Raw genomic sequence first — 16,462 nt, forward strand, 5'->3', positions numbered from 1 at the left:
ACAATTAAGAGCTATAAGGAACAAATAATCTATTCAAATCAAAATGTATGTGGTGCAGTGATTTCATTATTTGTTTTCGTTCGTGAATAAGAAAAAAAAGTTGGAAGGAGCGGTGAACAATTGATAAATTGTAGATGAATTATCTGCATTCGATAAATCTACAGTTTCATGATGGTCGATCATAAGAATTTGGTTTTGAATACATGTAGAAATGATCAACTTATTTATTTTTGTTATTTATATTTAGAGATCCCTTATTTATTCGAAAAAAAAATATAGTTCAAAATAAAAAGTTCATAGCAAAAGATTATGATGAAGTTCTTAGCTGGAGAAACAATGTTCAAAATTTGCTAGCCATTAATTGAACGTCTGAAAAGGGTTTAGCGGCTAGCGCCTAATCAATAGGAGGATCGTTTTTTTTATCAATTGGACAAGGCGCAATGAATGCCTATATAATGCTCATATAGATCTGATTTGCTGATGCTTAGTATTTCTGTATTTGGAAGTCATTGCTACTTAATTTTTAAAGTTCTTCTCTGATATTTTTTTGGTTGTTGTTGTTGTTGTTTTGTTTCTAAGTAGTAATTAAAAACTACTTTAAAATTCTTCTTTGTTGTTTTATCGTTTACACTCTCTACATAGACGATCGACTTAGCTATCTGTGTTGATTTTAGCTCTCAAAGGTTGCTTTCAAAATAAGCTTTTGGCTTTTCAGGTTACTGCGATACATGTTTATTACCGTAACTTTTGGTCTTTCAGGTTACTGCACATATATAGACGTTTATGGACTTACCAATAATGACAAACGTTTTAATTTGCATTATATACATTCTGTGAATTTGCTTGTATATAAGACAAAACAAGATCCAAAAAATTGATGCATATATTCGACCCCCCAAAAATTATAATATTTATATAATTCCCAAATGAGAGGGGGAATCATGCTGTCAGTTTTATTAGGGGACCATTTCACTTATTTTAACCTTGACTTTGACCGTGGATACCCCCACCTGTATTAATTACGTGCAATTACGAAACTTCATCTTTTCTTGTCACAAAAAATACTAGATCGTTGTTAAAAGAATCATTTCGAAAGAAGTATTTTATAAACAATAAGTATATTAATTTATCCGAATTAGGCAAGATTATCTAGAAAATGCATCCTTTTTCAATCCTACGTCATTCAAAATATCAAATATAACCCGTTTAGTAACGTTTACAAAAAAAAATGCCAGCCACCGATCCGCTATGTTTAAACCAATAGTCCTTTTAATACATATATCAAAAACCATATAAAGAAAATTCCAATTCTGACCGTTGAATTCAACGAATATATCGATCGGGAGATGATGTATGATGTGACGTGAAAGTGAGAACAAAAATCACACTCCACCATCTTTCTCTCTCTCTCGCTATCCCTTTCTCCATCTCCATCTCTGCCCCTATCTTTATATCTCCCTATAAAGATACCTACCTCTTGTTCACTGCATGCGCTCTCACACTTTGTTGCACCTCGGAAAGACAACGTGTATAGAAGAAGAAACTTCTCATCACCCTTCTCTCGCTCGTATGGTCCAACAAAACCCTAATTTTGTATTCTATTTTTCTTAGTTCAAGTAGAACCCTAATTTTTTTCCTCTGTAATCATTTATCACGTCTTCTTATAAGGTTCACAGGAACAGTAAAACCAAAGGAAAAGGAAATGGAATGGTCAACAACGAGCAATGTTGAAAACATGAGAGTTGCTTTTATGCCACCGCCGTGGCTGGAGTCTAACTCCAACTTGTTCCACAGCTTGAACTATGATCCGTATGCAGGTATATGCATGTACACACATATATGCCAAACCTATTTACCTCTATACCTTTGTTTCTATATATATATATATATATATATATTCGTGGCTTCGTTGCAATGAGGTAAAGTTTTTTAATCGATATCACCAAATGTAGGCTTGTGTGTGTGTGATTAAAGATTTAGGTTTGTATTATAAAACCATATAGATATGTGTAAGTGCTTGTCTAATTTCACGTTAGATAAATCCATATGAACTTTGTTTTTTGTCATAACAAATTTTGTTTTTGTCATAACAAATTCATTAACCTTATTTCCTCACTTTCAAGTGTTTCGGAGTTCTTTATTTCCCCTGTTTCAAGTGTTTCGAAGTTCTTCAAGTTTAGTGAAATGATTTTACATAAATCAGCAAACAGAGATGTCAAGTGTTTTAAGTTCTTCTTTGAGGACGGTAGACGTATTCGGTAATGAGAATACCCTGGAGACTGTTTTTGAACTTTAAATAAAATTCATCTAGTTATTTGGCATATATAACTAAGAAAATATTTTAAGTTCTATTATTATGAAACCGATGTAAAGTATGAACATTCTTTTTGAATTTTTATTTATTTTGGTATACAGACCTTTTTTCTGAGAACTAGACGCCATTTTAAAAATCTTGGGACTATTTCACTTGCTGATGAGAAGTGGGATACCGGTAGATGATAGATGCTCGTACGTTTTTCTTGGGAACATCCATGCTCAGCTGTTCTAAAAGTAGAAACGTCGCTTTTTCTCAAAAGTTTAAGATTCGTTTTTCCGCTCTTGAAACTAAATGTGTATTTTTTTTTTTTTTTGTATTTTTGAATTATTATGGTTGAGCGTTTAATTGTCGTTTTCTTAATTGATTTATCAAGTTGTAGTAGGAAATTCGTCTACGCCTGTCCTTAGGCAAACCGGACCGGTTATCTCTGTCCAATGTCCAAGTAACAACGACGAGATGATGGTAAAAAAGAAGAAGAGACTAACGAATGAACAATTAGCGTCACTTGAAGAGAGTTTTCAAGAAGATATCAAATTAGATACAGACAGGAAGATGAAGCTGTCGAGGGAGCTTGGTCTGCAGCCACGTCAGATAGCGGTTTGGTTTCAGAACCACCGTGCACGGTGGAAGGTGAGACATCTCGAGGAGTCGTACGACTCGCTAAGGCAAGAGTACGACGCCGTCTCACGTGAGAATCAAATGCTACACGATGAGGTCTGTGTACCATAATTAATGCACTAATTTATATAAAAATCATAGGGTCGTATTTAATATTAACAATCATGGGGTCGTATATATTCACTAGGAATTGTCTTGTGTTGTAGGTGAGGAAGCTTAGAGGGATAATACTAAAAGACCATTTGATGAGGTGCCAATCAGATCAGAACAGCAATCAAATCTCCGGAGGAAGTCAAATTTATGGTGTTGGTCAATACAGTATCCCTACCTTCGTTGCTTCACCTTGCTGCCCCCCAATATCCCATCCGCCTTATCCGTGTTAGGTGTTGTGGAACTTGATAGAGCGAGAGCCTCACATCGAGCTCTAGATTTGAACTTTTAGTTTTCAATAAGTAATGTTAGACTACGACAAGCTTTTGCGGTGCATTGTAAGATTTTTAGATAAATGGAACGTTCTTGAGTTTGAAAACCGAACCCAAAGAATATTTTGGATGTGATTGGATCTACAAATGGTCGGGTCAGGTGGTTTGTATTGAATAGCCCCATACAAAGAAGAATCAGGAAACTACTGAGCCTAGGAAATGCTCACACTAATCGGATAATCCTAAAAGAGTCTAAAAACAAAACAAGCTATATAAAACAAAGAAATGACTAGTGTGGTAAAGGGATTGGGCAAAATCAAAATCAGAATTTTGACAAGATATATTTTTCTATTTTCCCCTAAAAACAAAAGATGAAAATGAATCATATATAAAAAAAGTTACCTGTAAATGGTGGATTATTACTTTTATGAATGAAAATGAATGTGTAAGAATAATTACTTTGAAGAAAGATTCATTATTACTTTCTTCTTCCAGGCAACATTTTACCAGATCAAAGTCACGGTATTTCAATGCATTAGCTGTTTTTTTTTTGTTTTTTCGTTTCTTTGTATCTGCTTGGGTTATTATTATAATTTCAAAAAATTAAATATATATATAGATAGATAATTATTATTTGTTTATTACAAAATTAATGAAGAAATGAAAAAACACAATCTCCAAACAAACAAAAACTCCACAAGCCGACCCATAAACTTAGACCTCACGGATCCTTACATTCAATCTCCTAACCCAAATCGAATGAAGAATCATATGAAACACATCAAACCTCTTAGCCGGAGAATTCACCTCAAAATGTCGCCTTACCTTCAACACTCTCCGGTACATCCTTAGATACTGTCTCGGCGATATCGACGTCAAGATTGTCTTCAAATTCGGAATGTCTTCTACGGAAACGATCACCGAGAACGATCTCCAATTCAACACGTCGCTGAACGGAGGAACGTAGCCTGAGTTTATCAGAACCGGGACGCAACCCGAGTAAAGCGCTTCGACGATCCTCGGGCTCGCGACCTCGTAACCGCTCGGACATATGCAAAACTTGCTGTTCCGCATCATGTCCGAGTAAGACGTTCCTCTAGGGAGATATTTGTGAACTCTTATGTCATTATCTTTGTTCTCCCAATGCTGGAGCAGAACCGGCCTAACCGGTCCGTGTACACCTCCTGCAAAGAAGGCCAAGATCGGACGGCTAGAAGGTGAAGGACCACCAACTAATCCTTTTAAAGATCCTGTCCGTAGGTTAATCTCTGGTATTGACACATCTTTCCTCGGTTTGAATCTCTCCGACGTGTTGGCATTGCATAGAGCTCGGATAGAGTTTTGTCCAAGATGAGGATGAGAGAAACTTGCCTCAGGACCCTACACCAAAACATTCCAAGATTATAACGATAATCAATTATTTAAAAGTTATACGCTAAGTAACGCAGGAAATATAACACAACATTAGCGTACCCAATCGTGGCAAGAAAGTATGAAATGGTCTGCTCCGATGCTGCGATTCCAATAGGAGTATTTATCGCTCACAAGATCGATGTAATCTCTAACGGTTTTTCTGATGGGGCTGAAATCATGGGAGTTGCTTACATAAACATATCTTACCATCTTGACGACACTAAGTGGTAAATAAAAGGCGTGAGCCTTGTCGGGATTGTTGGTGCGGAAACGTGTATCTGTTTCCATCTCGTAGATGAAGTTTCCTTCCATAGAGTATATGCTTTTGCATGGACCATCATGGAATAACGGTGGTTCACCTTCTTTGTACACAAATATCTTGAATTGTTTCTCCATCTCTAAGTAGCTCCTACGAAATTCAATAACTCGAATAAGATAACAAGCGTAAACAAGTCGCCGTCATGTTAAGAATCTTCATGCCAAAATATTATAACATTCTCTAAATAGATATATATGCATATAAGAGTATAATAAGATATATATCTTCTTAATTAAACTCTATTCTAGCCTACAGGAATCTGTATACGGTCCTCTAACCTGGATTTAATATACTGAAACTTTGTAATGTTTCTTAATCAACAATCAACATAGTACGACTAGTCTCGTATCAACTGTCAACGTTTATCTTGATTTCAAGATCGATTTAACAAAACGCTACCTTATTTTGCTAAACCATATAAGATGGGCCAATTTGAAGTCTCCTTGCATTTACTATTTTAGTCCCTAAAAAAAATCAAGGTATGTGATGCTTTTCGTGTCTTAAGCATACAAGATGTTTCGTTCAAAAAAAAAAAAAAAAGAAGCATACAAGATGTGACTGCAAAAATCTCTTGCATTTTTTTAATTATTAAAAATATATAATTAAATAAGGTATGTAATCATTTCATCACCATGATACATCCATGTACTAGTACATACTACATACATCTAGCTAGTCGTCACAATGTACGGTTTTAGTAGCTAGTCGTCACAATATAGGTTTTCCGATGAAATCGATGATAAAACAGCTTAACCCTAGTATAAAACCCGCTAATTATAAAACGTAGTAACATTCAAATATATTAGAAACGTCCTTGCCAGTTCTGATCACCACTTTTAGTAAATATCAGTTCCAAGCCTCTTAATTAATGATTCATAGCTCCAACCCGTTTGACTTGAAATTTAATTCATTTAAATACTTAGCGAACCAGTGAATTCATAGTTCGAAGCCGTTTGACTTTACTTTAATTCAAATAAATTCTTAATTAGCGTATCTAGATGTTGTAACTTCAAACAATTTTATTCAAGATAGATATTAATCAATAGAAAGTAATCATAATTATTCTTTATCTCTTTAACAAAAATTGACAAAAAAAAAAAAAACTTTTAACTTACCGATGAAAGACCTTGGCATTCCAATACATAGGACCAAGAGGTACATAGTCCGGGTCATCCACGGGATCGTCCATCGAAGCGGCTTTAATGGCGACTCGAGCCTTTTGTAGTTCGAATTCGATTTTCTCTAAATTGCTCATAACTCTTTTCTTAATTTGTTCCGATGATGCCGTTGAAGTGACGTTGTTACTCGCTGAAGTAATGTTGATCGGGTTCAATCCAACTGTCCGGTTATTATCACCCTGTTTCAATATATTTAAAGTCTTTTAGATTAATTAATATGCACATCTAAAAACATATACTAAATGAATTGACATGTGTTGTTGATTAATTAGTTGACGCTTAGACCACCCGACCGCACACATATCATAAAACATTTCTCTATAATCTTTGTTTCATTAATTTGCGGTTTTGCCGACCGGTTTCCTCATCCTCAGTATTAACCAATTAAAATTTACAGTTGACAATTTTTTTTTTTAACAGTTGACTGCACCACGGAATTTGAAACATAAGTTTTGAATAAAATTTGTTGGTAAAATGGAAAATTAGAAAATAAATAAATAAAAAAAAGACAGAACAAAAAGAAAAGACATGCAAAGATGAAGAAGGAAGAAAAGAATAATTTGATATTCCTAAGAAATTTTCCTAACCTGAAAAAATTCCACTTTAGTCGATAAAGATGATGCTGGCGACAACAATCCCGTCGCCGCCTGCAGAGGAGATGGTGCCGGTGCCGGCGCCGGAGGCAGATATGGAGAAGAAGGAAGAAGAGGAGGAGAGAGATGATTAGTGGATAAAGAGGTTAAGAAAGATGACGGATTTTTAGGACCAATATTTACAAAGACGAAACAAGAAACGATAACAAGAGGAACCATGAAGAGAAAGAGTTTAGCTGAGGAACATGCGGACATAATTCTGCACTTCCCATTGACATCTTCATCTCCCATATCTCTCTCTCTCTTAATTCTCTTCTCTGAGAAGAAGATTGATTATAAAAGAAACCAGAAGAAGACGAAGAATCAAATTAAAGAAGAGAGTTTTTTGTTTTTTTTTTGTTTTAATTTGCTTTTTTGCTTTCGGTTTTAGTAGCAGAATAAGAGAGAATTTAAGGAAGGTGAATTGAAGAATAACATTTGGTAATAAGTGGTTGCTCACTCGTGCCAAGCGTCATCTTTCCACTCTCTGTTTACTTCACACATGCAAACTTCTCATTATTTCCCTTTTTACCCCAAACTTTTTGATTCTACCAATTTCCACCCTGCCCCAACCAAAACTCCCGTACAGTCGTACGTATATTAAGAACTTACATTTATTACTTGTGTATACAAAGGGAAACATTAGAAACCAATCTGCGATAACAATTGTTGTAATTCACCAGAGATCTTTACAAGAACACTTCCCATTCATAAAACGATGAAACCCTGAAGAGTCTCTCAAAACTATCTCTCTCTTGACCACAGCAGAAACGTACTTGAAGAACTCGTGACAATCACCACAAAGCCTCACATTTTTCACAACCCTGACCGGTTTTCCCCGATTGTTGCTCGTGAGAATGCCATAAGTCACGGCGAGTTTCGCGCTGTGGTGAAACAAAAAACTCTTCTTCATAAACTCATCAACCTCCTGAAGAACAAACTCTGTGTCCGGTTCATATCCAGCTCTCAGACATTCCATTATCAGTATCTCCAATCCGCTGTATATGTCTTTCTCTTGCGGGTGGGATGTGTCACGCGCGTGAAACGAATGTACTTGGTTCTCATGGATTATCCAGCTTCTAGAAGGATGTTTCCGGTGGCCTCTTTCCCGCATTTCCTCTCTAATCATCTCAGAGCGATGCCAGAGTCCCGAAGCTGAGTAGATATTGGATTTGAGGATGTAATCAGACGGGTTGTCAGGTTTTGTGCCTAGTATAAGCTTTGCTACGCGTTTCGCAATGCTTGTGTTCGAATGGACTCTGCAGCTATCGAGCAGAGATCTCAAAACAGAGACCTCCGGCTGAAAAGGCATCGAGTTTACTGTGTCTTCTGCTTCTTCAAGAAGGCCCCATTGACCAAGAACGCCAACGAATGCAGTGTAATGTTCAGTTGTTGGTTCAATGTCATAGATAGTCTTCATGGAGAGAAATAAATCGCGGCAGCTACTAAGCTTATCTGACTCACTATACCGAAACGCGGAAATAACAAGGGCGAGGGTGATTGTGTCAGGCTTGATACCTTCCTTATTCATCCTCAACCATAGAGCCAGTGCCTCGTCACCGTTTCTTTGAAGGATGTAGTTAGAAATCAAGCTGTTACAAGATACAACATCGTGTTTTCGCATAGTGTTAAAAACCTTTATGGCATCATCAGAGCAGCAGCATTTAGAGTACATGCCAATCAAAGAATTCCCCAAGCCAACATCAGAAAAGTAACCACCTTTAAGAGCATAGCCATGGATCTGATAACCCATTTCCCGAAACCCTAATGTTCCGCAGACCGCAAGAATCAAAGTCAACGAAACTTCATCCAACACCAATTTCTCTTCACAGAGAGTGCGAAGAAATAGAGATAAAGCCTTCTCAGGTAAGCCGTTCCGAGCGTAGCCACCGATTATTGACGTCGTTGCCTTGGAGCTATCCAGATTAGAAGGCCACTGCTCAAAAATCTCCTCAGCATCTGCCATCCTTCCACACCTTGTGCACATATCAAGCAATGCTGTCTGGATACAAGAATTCGAAGCACATCCAAACTTTATGCAAGACCCGTGAATCTGTTCGCTTACTTCCTTCTCTGAAATTAAGCCACAAGCGTCCACGGCGCTTGTTAAACTGAAATCCGTTAACACAACACCTCTCTGCAGCATTTCAGTGAACAATCTTAGTGCCTTCAAGCCATGGCCATTTCTACACAACCCAGCCATTAGAGCATTATAGGTAATAACGTCTTTTTCAGGTATCTTCTCAAACATCTCGACAGCAGAATCCACCATTCCAACTGTCATGTAAGCTGTGATCATCTCCGTCAAAGTAAAGCCATCTCTCACACTCATCATCTCGTACAAATTCTCTACCTTTTTAATATCCCCGCATTTAGCATAAAACCCAATCAGAGCGTTATTCACACTCAACTCTTGCTTCAGGCCGACTCTAATTGCACGAGAATGAAGTTCTCTGCCTCTCATTAAGTCACTGGAATCAGTACAAGAACTCAAAAGCGTTGAGAGGGTAAAGCTATCAACCCCCACTCCTTCGACTCTGTTCATCTCATAAAACAAACCGAAAGCTTTATCAGACATGCCCTCTTTCACCAAACTCGAAATCACAGTGTTCCACGAAGCCACATCTCTGTGAGGAATTTCATCAAACAACTGAAGCACATCATCACTCGAAGACCCAGGATGCTTCGCGTACAAGCTCATCACCGAATTACCAACATACACAGAATTCAGAAACCCTGATTTGACTATCAAACCATGAATCTGAATACCCAGCGAGAATCGACATATCCTGACGCAGGCAGTCAAAATCGCGACAAAAGTATACTCATTAGGATGGATTTTACCTTCGCTTCTCATCCTGAAGAAAAGCTTAAGGGCTTTGATTTCGAGGTTTAATCTGGCGAATCCCGAGATGAGAGCTGTGTAAGAAACCACCGTTGGTGAAGACAGCGAGACGAAGACGAGGAAAGCATCGCGAGGGAAACCTAGCTTGAGATACGTCGAGATTAGGGCATTTCCAAGATTGATATTTTCTTCTCTAAGCTTCAGAAACGAAGCGTGCACGGCTTTCGTTACCTCGGCGTCGTGGTACTGAGTGGACAAGCGAAGCAGATAGAAAAACCCATCAACAATAGATTCAGTCTCCTCCGCTTCTTCACTTTCGAACGAAGAAGAAGATGAGGAAGAACGCTCATGGATGGTTACTGGTGAGAGAGACAGAGACGCAGAGAGGGGAAAAAGGCGCTCAGGTTTTCCATTGAGCGAGAGAGAAGAAAGAGATAACGGAGGCAGAAGAAGTTTCGGCCGATAAACCGGCGGTGGAATATGTGGAAAATTGAGGAGGCAGTGATGATTAACGGTGGACATGAATGAATTTTTAGAGCGCTGGGGCGCTAAATCGCCATGGATAAACCTTCACTTGTCCGATTTAGTAGTGGAGAAATTAAAATAAGGTCCCTATATTATCTAAAAACATGTACATTTTCCCTTTATTATTGATCTGATCAAAGATGTTCGTCAAACTAACTTTTTGGCCGAAACTGCATAAATGGCAATGATAAAATATTGCATATGTTATGACTTTTTTTTGTGGTCGTTGTGATTTATATATCTTAATTGTTATGTAATATATTTCAAATATATCTATATATATTCCATTACATCATAATAATTATTTGGATGAGTATTTGGAATAAAAAGTATGGTTTAAGAAATGAGGGAGATTCCTTGGACAAGAAGATTGTTTGCGATAACACGATTGGCTGCTTCAGATGGATGGAAACCGTCCCAAAACACGTAATTTGTAGCATTCGAACATGTGCCGACCGATCTTGCATTGCAAAGGAACGAAGTTTCCATTGTTCCGGTTCCACAACAAGCCCTTCTTGATTCAAAAAACCCTACATTAGAAACAACAAAACATTTTCATTAAAAGCCTGTCGTCGTTATTTGTCTGAAGGTTAATGTTGGGCTTTCACAGAAATTGGGAGACGTTTAGGGTGTTTTTTGAAAAAAAATCATATGGTTTGTCTGGTTAACCGTTTAAAATTTTACCCGGATTAACGGAAAGGAATGTCAAAATACCGTACCATTATCGATAGGGTTCATGACCATGCTCAAGAGAGGATTATAGATGTCAAGGACTACCAATTTCAGACCGGGAAGCTTGTTGGTTAAGTACATAGAAGTGTTGTTGAGTTTGGTATTGAAAGAAACCGCGTCCCGGTTAAATCTTTCGACGCACGTATTGTTACCGGCTCCACCAAACATCGTTATCGCCGCCGGTATACAACCCAACGGCGGTAAAGTCGTTACTCCAATCTTTCTAGCCCCTAAACCATACAAATTCTGCCAACAAAAAAAAAAGAAAGCTCAATCTTCAATTGTGGAAATTCAGAGTAAACCGGTAGAATGATACATTGGTAAGTCGTATGATTAGTATAATTAGTATTAGTAGTTACTTGGACAAAGGTGGAATAAGAGTTCATGAGACGATCTGAGTATCGATCTGGCGTGAAAATCCGGTTGAGAATCGGATTGATGTAATAGCTTTGAAGGAAATCGCTTGGTCCGGTGCTAAGAAGATGAATCGCGCCTGCGAATATCTCCTTCGCTCTATCTCTCCCTACCATGCTCGTCACCTTGCTTTGGTACTCTTTGTAGTTTTTCAGCTGTTGGTTTAATGTGATTGCGTTCTACAACAAAACGTATGATTAACCATATAATATATGTTAAAATCATTACGGATAACTAATTTATACCAGGATTCAAACCGGGTTTAAACTAATTACGTATAACAAGGCAGTGTCGTCATGAAAACCGGAAGCACCAGAGGCGAAATTGGCTCCGGTTAACAAATTTGTCCCATTTGCTTCTTGGCTAAGGTACGCCACCGGGTAAGAAGTGAACCCTAGATTCTCAGCTGCTCAACAACAAACACAAAAACCAAACAAAAAAATGAAGTAGGAAATTATGGATCCAAATTAATTATAACAAAATAACAACTATGAGAAATGGAATCTTTGAACCTATGATCAGAGCCTAAGCAAAAAGAAAGATGTTAGTATTAATGTGATTCAGGCTGGCTCGAACCGGTAAAGTCGGTAGCGAGTTTCCCGTTAGAGAAACGGCCGGTAGCATTGTGGGCAAAGAAGTCGCGGCCGTAAGGAGGAAAATTGGCTTTAATGAGGGTATTGCGGTGATTGTTGTTACCGGCATCGACAACGGAATCTCCCATTATGATTAGAGCCGGTACAAGAGGCTGACCGGTCCCAACGCCGGCGTAGAAACCGGCAAGAACCAAAAAGCTCATCAACTTTATAAACATCTTCATTTTCTCAACGGTATAGCAAGATAAAGAGAGGAGTGAGTACTGAAGAAGTGGTGAATGGTTAGGGGTTTTAAAGGAAGAGAGCGTAATGAAGTAGCTTAGAAACAATTGTTTGAAGCTGCATGCACCAATCTGAATCCTCTGTTGCATTTCATTGATAATTTTCACTCAGGCCAATTAATACCCTCTGTATTTATTATATCAGTATTTTGATGTAGTTACAAGGACTATAATCACTCAAAATGTGTCGTCTCTGAACTCATATTTTTGTAATAAAATTGATCACACGGTAGAGTTAAAACCTTGAATAGAGTAAAATAGTTACATTATGGCTATATGAGAATGCATTTTAAAATCTCAGCTATCACTCTAATTATTATTTTTCACGGAACTTTACTATATTTTCTAAAGCATGATTATTGATTTATTGAATGTAGAAGGAAACATATATTTAATTTGAAATTTGCTGTAAAGAAAAAAAAAACAATAACAACTAGTAGTTTCGCTTTCCGGCATTTTCAGTAGATTCGACAGTAACGTCGTATTGGAAAAAAAAAAAGATGTTTGACCTTAACACGCAATGCATAATCAGTAGGCATAATGCATACGATACCTCTCACATTTTTCATGCAATCACAAAAAAACAAAAAAAAAATATAAATATTTCAGGACTTAATTGGTAAATACTTAAAGTTGGTTGATCTTAGTCAAAAGATCTACGAAGAGATCACATGTTTTAGCATGTGTATGAAACTAACTTCCACTTCCTGAATTCTTCCTAACAAACCTTTTTGTTTTCTTCCTTGGCTCTCCTCCGTCATTTCGGATTTTCCTTTTTTTGTTCCAACAAGTGTAATGTATTTAACCGAATGTATCCAAAAGTTTTAATTTCATAAGCTGGCTTTTCGTTTTGTCACAACTATAAAATAAAGAAACATTTTTACAGTTTTTATTGGTTGATCGAGCGCACTTATTTGTGGTGAAGACTACACCACAAGGTCGATATCTAATCATCGTATATCTTAAATCAGTTGATGAGAGCTACATTCATAAGTCACGAATTCACGATGACTAGATATCGAACCATGTGAATGTTCACAGTAACCTTGAAGACTAAAGACACACAGTCACACACTGACTTCTCAAAGCTGCCCATTACACCAAACCTTAACTGTTGTTCTTACTGTTGCCTGCCCCACCTTTCAACATCACTCGAATCCCTTCCCGTTTTAGGCTTCTTCCAATTTGGTCCTATACATCAACCTGAAATGTTGAATAACTCTAACAAATTCTGGTACATGACCTCATACTTTACTTTGGTTAAAAATGATGTAAGATTAACGCGAGGAGCTCCTTTATTTGGTGAAAAATTTTCTACATGGTAAAGATAAATGAACGAAATACTAAAATTTATATAAAGAAATATAAAAATTAATGATGAGATTATAGTATATAGATTTGTCAAAGCTTGTAGCTTTCTTTGCAGAACAAGGCCTAATCACCATAGCTGAGTTAAGAGGGAACAGAGATTGGGCCTTATACTTAATGTTGTCAAGAAAAGAAAAGAAAAATAAATTTGTAACATTTATACCCGAACCGGCCGGGAAAATGATCCGGTACAGATTTATTGAACCATTCGGTTTAGGCTATTTAGTTAATTTTATGAAGCCGTTTCTTTTATCGGTTCTTCGCTCGTCTCTCGCGCGGTGTGTTTCCCAGTCGCCGCCGATTCTCGTACCGGTGTTTCTACTCGCTTAACCGTCGGTAAGTTTTCCGACTTTTAGTCGACAAGAAGCAAAAGCTTTCAATTTCTATCCAATTTTGGTTCAGCTTTGGAATTAAAAACCTATATTTTTGAGCTTTTCAATTTCTACCCATCTTTTTCAGCTTCTCAGTTTGAAGGTAATTAATTTCGTCGGCATCGATCTATCATATACTAGTCTAGTGAATCCGTTTTGCTTATCGTATTTTTTTCTTTTGATGAAGTAGTAATTACGGTTCCTTGAACTCAATTCAGCGGTTTGCATAGGTTTTGATAAATTAGGCTGAAATTTTTGCTTCATCCTAAAAATTCTCAATGTTCTGAAGAGATGTCTTTTGGTTAGTCAAAACTTCAGATTGAGACTTTGTATTTCAGAACATTTGTAATGTCCTGATGAGTATGTCTCAATCTTAATTTTGTAGACGAAAAGATCCCTAATATATCCAAAAATGGGAAAGAAGAACAACTGTTGGAATCCTCTGATGAAGAAGGCTCTCAGGTAAGCGACTACTTACACTTCTGGTATTTCGTTTACCTTTTTTTCTTTCTGTTAGGTCATTATTCACCGTTTTCTTTTCTATGCTTGTTCTTTGAAGGGAGACGTCCAAGCAGATTTTGAGTTCTTTGACCCCAAAGCTACAGACTTTCACGGAGTCAAGATCCTCCTACAAAACTATCTCGATGACAAGGAGTGGGATTTGAGTGGTTTTGTGGATTTGATATTGGATCAAACAACGGTAGGAACTGTGGTCAAAGTAGCAGATGATGAGGATGAGGCATTATTTGCTGTTGTCACTGCTCTTAACTTGGCAAGATACAAGGCAAGTCATGTAAACTCACCTTTGTTAAGTTCTAGATCTGTGTATGTGAAGCTTACTTGGTGATTTGATTGTTAAGCTTGTTGAAGTAATTAATTTTAATGTGCAAAGATGTTTGTTTGCATTTGTTTCTGTAATTTGCGGTATGTGACATATTAACTATTGTTTGTTTATGTTCAGGACAATAAGTGTTTTAGAGAGCTAAAAGAGTTTCTTCTGAAAGTATGTTAGGAGCATAATATAGCGAGTGATCTAGAACTTCTCTTGGAGAAAAAGGCAAAAGATGTTGGTTTATTGGTATCTCAAAGAGTGATGAATCTTCCTCCTCAACTCCTTCCTCCACTGTATGATGGACTGTTTGATGAAGTCTCATGGGCTACTGAATATGAGGTTTGATCTTTAAAAAAAAAGTTAGGTAACTTCTTTTCTTATGAGCAATGAAATTATAACAGTTAACTCTCTGTTTTGTAGCGTACAGAAGAGCTCAGGGGGTCATTCCGCTTCAAGTCATATATTCTAGTCACCAAGATTTACAAGGTAATTTGTGTTTTTTCAATGTATTTGTGCGATTCTCGAATAAGCTTGCTTGTAATAACAGTGTGTTGTGGACCATATGGATTTCTTGGTTATATAGTTGAAGAATCCTAAGCAGAAAAAACCTCGTCATGCTGAAGAAGACAGCAAGGAAACAGTATTCCTTAAGCCTGAAGAAGATGAGATTTTTCTCGAGGTATGTATTCTCACATTACTTACTCTATTTCCCATGCGAAAAGAACAAAAATTCTCTAAACTTTTGTCGAAAAAAAGCTTAGCTCTTTGTCCTTCACATTCCCTATGCACTCACAGCTCGTTACATCTCAAGAGGTGAGTTATCTCTTTTAATTCCAACATACTTTCCCTGGAATCTCCTAAGTTTGATTCAATTGTTCCTGGTTTGTAATCTTTGGATATAATGGCGATTCTAGCAGATGAAGAATTATCAGCTGACGGGTCTAGTGATGGTCGTAGAGGCAGACAAGATTCTTGAATTCAGAAAGAAGTTGGATTCTCTCAGTAATGAACAATGTCAATGATGTTTATCTATTATATTGTTACTGAATTTTCCTTTTGGAAAATGTTTTCTTGATAATTAAGCCGAGTAAAACCAAAAAATTATCTTCTTCTTTTTTTGTCAACTAAAGTAAACAAATCGATAAAATTTTTCTCATTTGTGTTTATTTTCAGAAAAAGAAACAGTAATGTTGACAAAAGAGAATACATAGTATGTGCGGATCACACCTATTGGGCTTTTCTAAGTCCATGTCCAACTTCCCTAATTAGTATGATATTGTCCGTTTTGGACCTTAACTGACAAAGCCCGCACGGATTTGTTTTTGGATTCTTTCGCAAAAGGCCTCATACTAATTGAAGTTGGACATTACTTATATACTAGACCATATTGGTCTAAACTTCGGATGTGGGACTTTGGATTGATTCCCAACAATTTCCCCCTCAAGCCAAAGACCTATAACTCTTGATCTTCAACTTACAGCGATACTTAGTACCATCTTGTACTTCTTAATCGCAATGTCACTTTAAGGGTTTTTCTCCCACACCGAATATTCAGTCCAATCCAACTTCTCCAAGTCCACTTTTTCTTGACCTAGGCTCTGA

General features: G+C 37.1%; 5 protein-coding genes across 5 annotated transcripts; 2 read left to right on the forward strand and 3 right to left on the reverse strand.

The window, feature by feature from the left end:
- The first annotated feature begins 1,702 nt into the window (after positions 1-1,702).
- Positions 1,703-3,318, forward strand: LOC18017927 (putative homeobox-leucine zipper protein ATHB-51). Its single transcript, XM_006398774.1, has 3 exons — positions 1,703-1,817; positions 2,700-3,031; positions 3,142-3,318. Exons 1-3 carry the CDS (start codon positions 1,703-1,705, stop codon positions 3,316-3,318), a joined length of 624 nt encoding a protein of 207 aa, XP_006398837.1.
- Positions 3,319-3,981: 663 nt separating this feature from the next.
- Positions 3,982-7,253, reverse strand: LOC18017928 (probable glycosyltransferase At5g03795). Its single transcript, XM_006398775.2, has 4 exons — positions 6,855-7,253; positions 6,205-6,446; positions 4,831-5,179; positions 3,982-4,737 (listed from the first exon to the last, which is right to left on the reverse strand). The coding sequence occupies exons 1-4, from the start codon at positions 7,149-7,151 to the stop codon at positions 4,072-4,074; spliced, it is 1,554 nt and encodes a 517-aa protein (XP_006398838.1). The 5' UTR covers positions 7,152-7,253; the 3' UTR covers positions 3,982-4,071.
- Positions 7,254-7,520: 267 nt separating this feature from the next.
- LOC18017929 (pentatricopeptide repeat-containing protein At5g03800) lies at positions 7,521-10,273 on the reverse strand. Its single transcript, XM_006398776.2, has one exon. It carries the CDS (start codon positions 10,264-10,266, stop codon positions 7,576-7,578), a length of 2,691 nt encoding a protein of 896 aa, XP_006398839.1. The 5' UTR covers positions 10,267-10,273; the 3' UTR covers positions 7,521-7,575.
- A 228-nt stretch (positions 10,274-10,501) lies between these two features.
- On the reverse strand, positions 10,502-12,453 carry LOC18017930 (GDSL esterase/lipase At5g03820). Its single transcript, XM_006398777.2, has 5 exons — positions 11,992-12,453; positions 11,691-11,821; positions 11,361-11,594; positions 10,989-11,247; positions 10,502-10,799 (listed from the first exon to the last, which is right to left on the reverse strand). Exons 1-5 carry the CDS (start codon positions 12,377-12,379, stop codon positions 10,606-10,608), a joined length of 1,206 nt encoding a protein of 401 aa, XP_006398840.2. The 5' UTR covers positions 12,380-12,453; the 3' UTR covers positions 10,502-10,605.
- A 631-nt stretch (positions 12,454-13,084) lies between these two features.
- On the forward strand, positions 13,085-15,942 carry LOC18017931 (protein BCCIP homolog). Its single transcript, XM_024156180.1, is given in 7 exon segments — positions 13,085-13,100; positions 13,898-13,993; positions 14,414-14,490; positions 14,588-14,812; positions 14,990-15,199; positions 15,281-15,346; positions 15,444-15,942. Coding segments are annotated over 7 exon segments (924 nt in total). The 3' UTR covers positions 15,678-15,942.
- Positions 15,943-16,462: the final 520 nt, after the last annotated feature.

This window comes from Eutrema salsugineum, unplaced genomic scaffold, assembly GCF_000478725.1.
Source record: "Eutrema salsugineum unplaced genomic scaffold, Eutsalg1_0 scaffold_2, whole genome shotgun sequence".
In the NCBI taxonomy this organism is placed as follows: domain Eukaryota; kingdom Viridiplantae; phylum Streptophyta; class Magnoliopsida; order Brassicales; family Brassicaceae; genus Eutrema; species Eutrema salsugineum.